This window comes from Euwallacea similis, chromosome 11, assembly GCF_039881205.1.
Source record: "Euwallacea similis isolate ESF13 chromosome 11, ESF131.1, whole genome shotgun sequence".
NCBI classification, from domain to species: domain Eukaryota; kingdom Metazoa; phylum Arthropoda; class Insecta; order Coleoptera; family Curculionidae; genus Euwallacea; species Euwallacea similis.
Window position 1 is genome coordinate 5279631 of NC_089619.1, and position 12218 is coordinate 5291848.

The 12218-nt window shown below is 36.9% G+C and overlaps 1 protein-coding gene across 1 annotated transcript; it reads left to right on the plus strand.

Moving 5' to 3' along the window:
* The first annotated feature begins 1295 nt into the window (after positions 1 to 1295).
* On the plus strand, positions 1296 to 5386 carry LOC136412026 (membrane alanyl aminopeptidase-like). The gene is made up of 13 exons (XM_066394879.1): positions 1296 to 1505; positions 1554 to 1764; positions 1817 to 2065; positions 2496 to 2716; positions 2766 to 3034; positions 3089 to 3336; positions 3389 to 3563; positions 3614 to 3800; positions 3851 to 4118; positions 4388 to 4603; positions 4665 to 4985; positions 5044 to 5113; positions 5171 to 5386. The coding sequence occupies exons 1-13, from the start codon at positions 1361 to 1363 to the stop codon at positions 5384 to 5386; spliced, it is 2796 nt and encodes a 931-aa protein (XP_066250976.1). The 5' UTR covers positions 1296 to 1360.
* The last annotated feature ends 6832 nt before the right edge of the window (positions 5387 to 12218 follow it).

Consider the following 12218-nt stretch of genomic DNA (forward strand, 5'->3'; position numbering starts at 1 on the left):
ACCTTTAAACCTATTTGCTATCTGACCGTCTTCGACATGAAATCGGGCCCCAACACGCCACTGGTTTTAATCAGATTTAAATAGCTGCTATTTAGAAGGAAGTGGACCTAAAGCTGGCGAATGCTCAGTGGCGTAGAACTTTTTTCTTCTCAGCCACAATTTTTCCGGATAATTTATTTTTAAAATTACTTTCTCTTGTTAAAGTGGATATTTAGTCGTATCCCACCGTGCCTCTCTGAAATTTCAACCCCTACTTAAAGTTTTATTTAATGGTCACTCTTTATAACATTAAAAAACTGGTAAGATTGAAACATTTTCTGGACACAATAGTAAATGCAGAATATGGTGGTTTAGGTAAGAAACCGTGGGTTGAAATGTTGTCCACGTGATCCTTATGCGTCTGAATTCAGTGATTTCAAGCATTAAAGAAGTTCAAACATGCGTCCAAGGAAATGTCCTTTTCATGATATTTTTTCCAGAAGCCTGATCAGCACTAAAAACAATTTGAAAAAAATAAGTAGTCAACAATTTTTTGCGTGGATTTACAGTATGTGGTAAGCATTGATAAGATCTCCCTAGCTGGCGTCGTCTAAGTGGCCATTTGAGACAATATGAAGTCAATTCTAATTTTGGAATAACTTTTACTATTTTTTAATTTTTGATCCATTATGTTAATCAGTGTAATTGCAGAACAGACCCAAATGGTACAATATGAAGAAAACCGAAGTTCGTAAGCTATAAGCATATTGGAAATTTTTGTTTTCCACAAATTCCTATTATATAATATATAACCGCAATATTGCGAATATAAGTATTTGGTGATTTGTAGATCTATCAATACCAGATATCAAATTTTTTGTAATATGTATAACACTTTTATTGGTGGTATTATTTAGGCGGCATTTAGAAATCGGGTACTGATTCCTCAAAAATGTTTACGATAATCGACAAATATTTCAAAATCACGTCATCTAAATGATCGTGTTTTACTGCTTTTAATGGAAAAATGTTCGCCCAAAGTGATATCAATTTGAGAAGAAACTTCAAATCTACGAGAACAGAAGAGAAAAAAACATATTGTTTTGAGGACAACTCACTTTGGATTCAACTCCACAATATAAGTAATCTCAGTAAAATTGAATGAATATTAATTTTCCTGGTTATCACAGAATTTACAACCGATCAAAATCATTGCAGCGATTTAGTATAAGGCTAAAGGGTTCAGCTATTTATGGCCCTATTTATATTCTTTTTGAATGCTGAGATATGGCTTATTATCAAGTGAGCAAATCAGGTGAGTAGACTTTTTCAGTTAACGCTTTCTACCAGTTAAATTTCCATTGAAACTAAAGTCATCACAATGTTGGCCATTGTGGTACTATATCTCTTGTGCTGGGCAAATGCTGAAAATTATAGAATCCCGGAAACAGCAATACCGTCAAATTATGAAATTGACCTGTTTGTGCCTCAGAGCGTTTTCCAAGGCCTCAACGAAACTTTCGAGGGTAATTTTACTTCCCTTCGTTGCACTTTTATGTAATATTTTATTTCAGGGGAAGTTACCATAACTTTCACAGTGACCAACAGCTCATCAGATCTGAGCTTACACCATCGAAATGCTAACATTAGCAAATTAACCCTGACCGATTCAAATAATGAAACCAACACAGAGGTTACTCAGTCGTACAATAATGTTACTGAAATTTTCACCATAACCTTTGAGGAGCCTTTGGATATTGACATTGAATATTACTTAAATATCAAGTAAATAAGAAGGTTTATAGTTGGATCGTGAGCTTGAAAACATGCATTGAAGGTACTCAGGAACGTTCGCAAGAGATGCAATGGTGGGGTTCTACATTAGTACCTACGAAAGGGAGAATGGCACCACCAGTGTTCTGGTTCTGAGCAAATTTGAGCCAGGGCATGCAAGACACGCATTTCCATGTTTCGATGAACCTTCATTTAAAGCTACTTTCAAATTGAGGTTAACCTACCCTGAGGGATTAAATGCCTTAGGGAACACCCTTATTGAATCCAATGATTCATTAATCATCGACGATGTGTAAGTCATCATTATTATACAATTCGATTTTAATATTGGGATGAAGTATTTTTGTGATAAATGTTCCTATAGAAATCTTCAATGGTTTTTTAATAATCTTGTGCTAAATATGGAGAGAATATTTCTAACAGATTTTAAGTTTACTCAAGTTTCCAGGCTTTAAGTTCGGATTTTTCAGATGGAAACCCCTGTATATCATTACGTCATTAAATCATATTGTTCTCATGAAGTATTTTAGACATCCATATTCCCTAAGAAATTTTCAACGGTTTTCAAAAAAAATCTCGTGCTGAATGTGGAGAGAATCTTTCTCATGGTTTTCAGTACTTGCTCGAGTTTTCAGGCCCTTAACCCGCATCTTTTGAATGGAACACCTTGTATATTAATATTATCACATTATGTATTTGTGATAAATAAATTTCTATGTTAGAAACTATGTACAATCCACTTACCAATTGACCACCATAATGCCCACTTATCTGGTGGCATTTGCGATTTCCGAGTTCACTTGCACTGAAGGGTATGGAATAGATTTGACAGTACCCCACAGGGTGTGTTCAAGGTCAGAGGAGGCCCCCTACCGAGATTTTGCAGTTGAGTTTGGTACAAGCACTATGAGGGCTATGGAAAGCATATTTGGAATCAAATTCGGTAAAACTTTGTTTAGTTTTTTAGTGGAGGATCTATTGTTGATTTTCAGGTAGCTACATGTCCAAAATGGACCAATTGGCCATTCCAGACTTCGCTTCGGGCGCTATGGAAAACTGGGGATTGGTCAGTTACAGAGAAACGTACTTGCTCTGGGATGAAGACAACTCTTCAAATAGCTACAAAAAGAGCTTGGCAGCAGTGGTTGCTCATGAGTTTTCTCACTCGTGGTTCGGAAATTTAGTCACATGCAAATGGTGGGACTATATCTTCTTAAATGAGGGCTTCGCGAGATTTTTTCAGTATTTTGCAGTTATTCCAGTAAGAAAAGCTACTTAAAGCAATTTTCCCGTGTCTTCATTTTTCACATTCCAGACCACACATGGAGGAGACTGGGAAATGGAAAAGCATTTTAATGTGGAAATAGTGCAGGCAGCCCTCCTAACTGATTCTTCTACATCTGCAAATGCCCTAACGTCGCCAGCTTCCAATCCCACTGAAATTTCTGCAAAATTTGATACTATCAGCTACAGCAAAGGAGCCTCCATCTTGAGAATGCTACAGAAGAATGTAATGGGGGATGATCATTTTGTTAGTGGGATAAGAGAGTACTTGACCACCAAGTAATGTTTCTGTTGAACTCTACAACAAATTCACTATACCGACAAAATTTAGTGCACAAAGAGCTACCGTTCCTTCAGACCTTTGGGCTGCTTTAGCCAATCACATACCATCTTCAAATCTCCCGGCAGGGGTGACCTTCCAAGACACCATCAACAACTGGATAGAAGAACCTGGTCATCCTGTGGTCATTGTTTCTAAATCTGGGGATGATGTTGTCTTAGATCAAGTTAGAATTTTATTTTAAAATAAGCAGTGTAATGCAAATTCTAAATTTAGGAAAGGTTTTTGCTCAAAGGCAACCGCACCTTGACGTACTACGTCCCTATTACCTACACAACATCAGCTGATATCTCAAAATTTGATAATACCACAGTAAAAAATTGGCTGCCCTTTAACGACACATTAACCCTTTCTGGAGTGCTCACAGGCAGTGATTGGATTATCCTCAATAACCGGCAATCAGGTAGCTGCAACTCAATTTGCGCTCACTTATTACCATTAGCCGAAGTACAGGTTTCTACAGGGTGGACTATGATGATGATTTGTGGGCCTCAATCAAAAAGCAACTACACTCAAATCACTTGAAAATCGACGTGCTCAATAGAGCTCAATTAGTTAGCGATGCCTACAATTTTGCCAGGTCCGGATCCACCACCAATGGCTATGGCGATTGGTCCTATTCTGATGTATTGGATGTACTCAGCTACCTGGAACATGAAGAAGAGTATTATCCGTGGTATGCTGCTATTGTTGGAAATAACCACCTGCTGTTAAGAATCGGGTGGGTGATTATATTTGCTCAGTAATTACGGTACTGGTTATTTTTCCATTTAAGTAAAAGGTACCTTAGGAGTGATCCTCCCAAAAATTTATAGGTGACCAAGGTCTGTTTGGGGTGGGAGAACTCCTTTTTTTGTTATGTAATTTAGGACGGTTTGCTTGGTCATCAAATTCGGTTTCACTACGCCACTTTATATTTAGTAATTGTTTGTTAGTTAAGCGTAGATTTGTTCCATATTGAAAATTATCACAGATCTTATGACTTTTCAGATATGACTCCGAAGTGGGTCAGCAGTTTATTTCTTGGATGATACAGTTGATGCAGAACGTTTACAAGACTGTGCCCTTTGACACAATTGATGACTCCAATATGGTTTATTCCCTCAAACAGGCTTCCATCCTCAACAGGCTGTGCAAATATGGGGAGGAAACTTGCGTGACAAAAGCTTTAGACCTATTCGCAGCCTATAGGGATAAGGGCGTCAAGTATGGTTGATAAGAAAGGAGAATAAATTGTAATTTTGATACACTTTTTTCCAAAAAAAAGAGTCCCTAAAAACGTACGAACAGTGGTCTATTGCAACGCATTGAAGTACAGCGAAAACGTGGAAAGGGACTTCAATTTCCTATGGGAAGAATACTTGCAAACTAGTTTAATGACTGAGGTGATCAATCTGTACGCAGGCTTGGCTTGTGCTGAAGATATTGAGCTATTGAAGTGGTATCTGGGGCAGACCATCGATAATACCTCAGGGATAAGACTACAGGACTTCACTAGTGTTTGGTCCTATGTTTACAGCAGCAGCAAAGTGGGAACCAATGCAGCTATTGAGTACATTACTGAGAACTATGACGAGCTTACTGCAGCGTGAGCATTCTCTATTTAACTCAAAATTCATTGAGTTAAAATACATGTCTTTTTTCAGTTATTCTAGCGTCGGATCTCTGATTTCCAACGCTGCCAGCTACATCTATTCCGAAGATCAGATTGTTTATGTATGGCTAGAGCAAAGAGATGTGTGATTGGAGCTTAATTTGAGCGTTTCTTTGTAGTTGGAGGCTTTAATGAACGTCACAGCAATTACTCCGGATCATGTTACCACTGTAAATTCCTCTATCACAAACGTTGGGAATAATATAAAGTGGGCAACAGAAGTGGCCGAAAGTGTGAAGCTCTATTTAGACTCCCAAACTTCAGGAGTGGCGATTTCGAAGGCTTCTGTGACGATTATTGCAGGGTTAGCTATTATTTTAAGGTTGTCTTTGTAAAAAATATACATTTTCCATGTTTCAGTGAAGTATTTCTTTATTTTTTTATGATAACGTTACGGCTACCGCAAAGTTTTGAGCATTTGCTGCTGCTAATTGACGCTAAGAGTGGCTAGCGTTATCTATGAGCTTTTCTAAAATAATGTTTTTGAAAAATTGTTAATATATAAATAGGATAGGGTCTTCTAATATGGCGTCTGTGACCCTTTGCGTGAAGAGCCTTGCATTCTTCGTTTTGGATGGAATAACGCAGTGTCGGAATGAAATTCATTTTATGGTGAGACACTGCTGATTTGGTTTGTGTAGTGACTTACAATTTGCGAAGCACATACCCTATCAATTTCATACAACAATTTCGGCCGATATGATTTTTCCCCTTTTCCCTAAGATTTCTCAAACTTGCATTCCGCCTAAGTCTTAACGCCTGTAAGAAAGCGACATAAACGCCGATTTTAATTAAAATGACAGGCGCTATGGCAGGAATGCCTAATCAAAACATCGGTCCATCAAGCGAGGCACGCAACAGTTTCCTGAAAATCAACCCCGCTGCCAAAACGCACGCTTGCAGCTGAAATTTCAGTTATCCGCTCGGCGTCCCGGTGTGAGCATGGCGTCCCGGACATATCCCGAGCGTCGCGACGCGCTTTTCCCAACAATTCGCCATACTTAAGTGCGCCAGCCCGTGACGACATCTTTTACGGAAAAAAAAACATGTTTTTTTGATACCAGATCGAAGTTCGGTTTTCTTTTCTTTGGATCTCACAGAGTGCCGAACCAGTGCGTAACAGGTGTCTTTCACTATGAGTGGTCCGTAGCATGAAGACGATATTGGGTTTATTAATGGTTGTGCCAAAGCGAATGCACTTTATTTTCTGGCTGAGCTTGCACATGGATAATTGATAAGACTTACTCCCTATATGATGCAGCTCACTATCAATCTGTACTAAAAACACAAAGAGAAAATTCTAGATTTAACTCATGAATCTAACAGCTGAAAATATTTCTGATTTTCTCTTTAAAACTCAATTGCACTCGGTAAATAACGGAATTCTCTCTGCAACTGATTATTCCCATCCATTCAGTCGGGCATCTCCGACAGACTTCAGGTTCAAAAGACACATTGATCACTCAAGTTTTTCCAATCTCGACCGAGAATCGTTTATTTACATACGCCGGAATTTTAAATAATAGATGAATACAACTTCAATCCTGGCCAAGGAACAATAAGAATACCAGGAAAATTTGCTGGCAGAATGGCGAATGTACGAGTTGTTTTTTAATTTTGTTAATGAGTCTGATGATAGATGCCGCCAGCAGCGGTAAGATATTGTATTAAAATACAAAGCTAAATTCATAATGACTCAGGACGATGGGCAATCCATACTCTGCCAGTATAGGAAACAAATTATACTATTTTATTGATTTTGCCTTTATTAAGGTTGTACTACATGTTTGCGTTGACCTGGCAGATATAATTGGGCGGTGGTGATTTTTAAACATTTTCCTAAAGTTCTTTAAATGTGTGATTTGTTATAACCTCGAGTAGAGCTTTACACCACCAAGGTTTCTTTAAAAATCAAAATGAAAATTTTACTATTTATACATAATATACACAAGGTTGTAGTTCCTGAAACATATTCGAGCAGAAACCCTATTCGGGTAGTCAAATATTTGATAAATTTTCTCACTTGTAAGATCTTTTAAATAGGTCGTTTAAATGCAGGTCAATTACGACACTGTTGCTGGCCAATACCCAAAGGATCATTATTCCTGAAATTTAGTCACGCAGAACTTCTATTTGAGGAATCACAATTTTTCAAAGTTGCTTTTTTCGTATTCATATGTTTAGAAATGTTATTTGTATGATCTTAAATACATTTGCAGTATGCTACTGATGTTTTACGCAGGATATTGCAAATTTTGCTATTTATATCTAATATATAGAGAATCGTTCTCCATGAAATTCGTTAGCTTGGAACTCCTATATTGGGATATTCTCAAAGTTTTTCTTTCTTATAATGTATTTTTAACGACTATGTCTTCAAATGCAGTTCTACTACACCATTGTTTCTTTTTCCAATCAAGCTGAAAATTTTACGATTTATATTCAATAGCCAAAGGACCATTGTCTCAAAAGGTCAGTGAGGTAACAAGCTTTTTCAGGTAGTTTTTCAAGTATCATCAGCATCAAACATTTTTTGTATATTCTTCTCTTATAAAGGATTCTATGCTAGTTTTTTTTGGATAATTTGAATAATGAGCAAATACTATTCCAATAAAATATATGTACTAACAATAAGAATTCCAAGAGAAAATTTCCGATATAGTGGTGAAGGTGAGTTGTAATAAATTACTTTTTGCTTAATTCATTTAACGATTTTTTACGAAACTGCGCATTCACCGTTATGTGAAAAGGAAATGAAGTCCGACACTCAGAATTTCTTTGATTTTGCCTTTTTTTCTGCATGGCAATGTATTCTCTAGGCTTAGAAAGTAATTTTGAATCGTGTTCTTAAAGGGGAGAATGGAGTTCCCTCTCAGTCGCAGCTGCTAATCAACCTGGGCCGAGGATATAAAATAGAACTTCAAACAAACAAGCCAGCTCCTATAGCTTACTATTGATGCTGAGCGAAACAATAGAGAAGAATGATAATCTAACGGGCTCATTTACGCTTTTACAGTCATTTTGGTGGTAAAACGTATTAAAAGTTTCCTTCTTGGAAGTATAAATAACAATGTCATGCCGCTACGAAAGTGTGCTAAAAGGTTATTGGGTGCGATAATATGCAAATATTGTAAACATTGCCGATATGGAAAATTGAAAAAAGTTTAGTGATCAATACGCCAAGTTCCTGAAAATTGAGTCTCAGGAACAAATATCCATTTTCCTATATGGGGCCACAGTAATTAGTTGTATAAGCCAAATTTGTTTACCAGTCAATGTTTCGTAGATAAGATAGCAGAGATATCCATATTTTGCCAGTATTAGAAACATGAATGAGTATTGAAAACTCGCTTCAAATACGAGATATTTCTTTGCTTAATAATAACGGCAGTTATTAAAGAAATAATTAGGTTCTGCTGCTCTTTAAGTTAAAAATTATCGCCGCATCTTTGTTAATTTCCTATTTGTGTCGGATTTGCGACTACCTCAAGAAACTTTTGTAGCGGCAGAAAGACGGTTATTATTGCTGAAAGACTCTCGAGTATTTTCCTTCGTAAACTTTCTGGCATTCTGTAGTCATGATGCTTTCACATCAAAACAAGAATCAAAGACATACAAAACGGAAGTTATCCATAAACTGCCAGAATCCACAAAACTTTCGAAGAGCAACCGTTATTTATCATGGATGATAGGGGATTGACTTGATGACGTGGAAACAACTATATATGTGGATCAAAGTTATTGCCAACTCGTAGGGATATCGAAAAATTTTCAAAATTTCACTAACGTCATATTAACTTAAGAAAAAAGAAGTATCCCCCACCTTTATGGTATATATCCCACATACTGACGTGGGGATAACCCCGTATAGGCCTAAATTGCTAAACAATCTATTAAACCATTCAAACATCAGAACAGTATTTAGTCTATTTCTCCTAAATCAATGTAACATTAGACCCATTTTGCGATTTTTTGGGTATCCTTACGGGGTGACGATATCTTTGCCCCCTATATAGGGTGATTCAGAACTGTGAAGTCAAACTTTTAGGGATTATTCAGTGTAACAATGAAAGACATTTAAGTATAAGAACCTATGTCCAAAACTGTCTCCTAGCACCACAAGGCCCCCTAAGCTCTCATGATGCTTTAAGAGCGTTACGTTCAAATGTGTTTTTATCGAGTTTTAGTACGTTTCATTTTAATTTGTTTATACAAAATAATACTTCAGCAATTGTTTAAAATGTCGTCCTTGAATTTAAACGCACCTGTTTAAACGATGTACATGGTTTCGGCGACTTTGGCTAAATATTTGATGATTGCTTTGAACGACTTCAAATACTACAGTATTTCGTACAATTAGGTCTTGTTCTGTTTCCACTAACATTTCATAAACTCGAAACTTTACATGTCCCCATAGAAAGAAATCTAAACGTGTTAAACCGAGTGACCTAGAGGGCCACGAAACAGAACCACCTCTTCCGATCCAATGTTGTCCAAAGTGACGAAGTTCGTTTTCGGACGATGATTTTTCCGAATGACCTTTTGTGAAGAACAGAAAATTGACCTACTGCTGTGTCTATCACAGGATTTTTTCCGAATAAAATCAATTTTATCGTGCAAATTAATGGAGAATTATCGTACTTTTCTCACGTGACCATCAAAGAGGGTTCTAATAAAGCCTCGCGTGACTTCTTCCATTATGGTTCAGAGTTTCGTATTTTCGCCATGACTGGCAGTTTTCGGGTCTGGCATTAGTGCGAGAGGCAACATCTTTTATTCATAATGTGAGTGCATTGATGGAAGAATTCGCAAAATACCCTCAATATAACTGAGCAAAATCAGCCAGGAAATAAATGCTAAAACATTGCAGTTTAACCCCGCGACTGCAAAGACTCTATAAAAAAACCCCGGAAATGTGTTCAATATTCTCTATAAAAAATTTAAAAAGATCTGTGATTTGACAGTGTTGTTATACATCAAGTTCCCATAATAATTAAAGTAAGCAAAACTCTACTTTGGTGTTTCTATTGCTGTTGGTTTGCAACTGATACGAAACGGTGTTGGTGATGTAGTATTTTGAAACTGTGATTGCGGTGTTGCCACGTTGTCTCTATTAACCAGCTGCTGCCGCTGCGGTGTTGCATCTCCTACTAATCGATGTTCTTTTCCCGAAAAAATCCACGTTACACTTGAGGATCAAGAATGAAATGTGGATTTTTTGCTAGGCTGTTCTTCCTACTTTCACAAGAAAATCTGGAGGAATGGATGAAAATGGGTGTGTCTCCTTCTTATATTATTAGTTCCTTTATGCATTCATTAACTAGCATGCATTTCTCATACGTTGTACAGTAGAGTTACTAATAGATTTTGCAGGTAAGTTTGTGATGTGCACTTCTTATTAGATAGAATTAGTTTTAAGCGAATCATGGCGTGCTCGGAAATTACCATTCCCAGAGGCTTCCAACTTAATTCCAGTAATCACATTGGAATGTTAAACTTTAGTGTCCCTGATTGGAGTCAAACTTCGGTTTCGTGCACGAATTCCCCTTAACCTATACCAGAATTAAATAAATTCAACACATGGAGTTCTGTTTTTTTTTTTGAAAGAAAGGTACATTCAGAAATTTTCAAGGCTACTTAATTGCTCTGCCTAAAGGTGGGACCATGGGCAAAAAATAATAATTAAAAAAACTCGCAAATTTCCTATTCACAATAGTGTCACGAACTTCTCATTCGCTGTCTGTTTTAAGAAATTGGGCATATAATTCAATGTTTGTGTAGGTAACTAACACGAAAAGCTCCCTAGGGGTAATTTATATCAATTATCGCGTACTGCCTGTCTCAAATAGCTATTGGACCGCCGATAAAAACTCTCGGGGACCCGTAAGTTCTTGGTCAACAATTTAATGGGGTGCCTTAAGCAGTTGGTGGCACGAATTCTCCCCCACATGCAACCAAGCAATTACTGATGAAGTCCGAGATAAATTGACGAAATATGTCTTTGCTTAACCTTTTTATTCCAAGTCTTTCCTGTCGTTTTTAAGTAGTAAATACTAATCAATTCGCACTAGAAGTTATTGAATTTTCATTAAATATAAGATTAAGTCCAGTCCTGGATCATTTCGCACGTCTACAACGCAATTGGCCCTTTCTGACTTAAGTCGACTGTTCCGCTAGATAACAACTTGCAGCCTTGGGCTGCAAGTCTTGGGCTCAATCTGGGGCTAATTTACAATTGTCGGGTTAGCTAAAATGCAATTTTCACAGGTGGATAAATTAAAGTCAAGTCTATTAGACGAAATCTGGTTGCTTTGTTTGTTGCACCGAAGTAATGAGTAACGAGGTTTACTTTCTTGCCACGGTGGTGAATTCGTATTTATGCATGGCGCCATCTATTGGCAGGATTGATAGAGAACTTTTTTGGTTTTCAGCAGTTTCTTGATATTGTATATAAGTAAGGTAAGTAAGGTGTGAATAAACCAAAAAAAAAGGTGTAACTTTACAAGGAAATTGAAATTCTTCCCCTTCATCAGTCTATGTATTAATTTATTTCTGATTAATAAAAAAACCTCCTGTGGAGGTAGTTCGAAACTGAAATCTACGGCTGCGAGACGGGGCAGAGAAACCTAGGAAAAATGACACACGGCGACCGAAATAATTGTATAAACAAGAATGAGGTGAAGCATTAAAAATTATTTCAAAATTCTCGCCCTTCATCGGTTTATAATTTATGTTTCTATTTTTGAAAAATCTGACTATGTAATGTGAGACCTGGGGTTTCAAGACGCAGAAAATCTTGAGAAAAATTGTATACAGTGGTGAAAACAAATTCAGAAACAAAATTGATGACAAAAATTGCATAAAAATTAAAACTCCTCTTCATCGTTCTCTAATTGATCTATTTCTAATTTTCGAAGGAACCTCTTGGAAATGCAATTTAAAACCGAAATGTGAGGCTATAAGATAACCTAGAGAAACCTAAGAAACAATCTTGTAAATAAATTATATGTGTTAGTTTTTGAAATACAGGATAATCTCTCTTATAAGCATACTAAACAATTCACGTATTGCACTAAAGGCATGAAACTCGTGTACTTACACGGCCCTATTAAGGTGTTACCTTGATGTTGCATATAACCTATTCCAATTGCATTTAATATTTCTCCC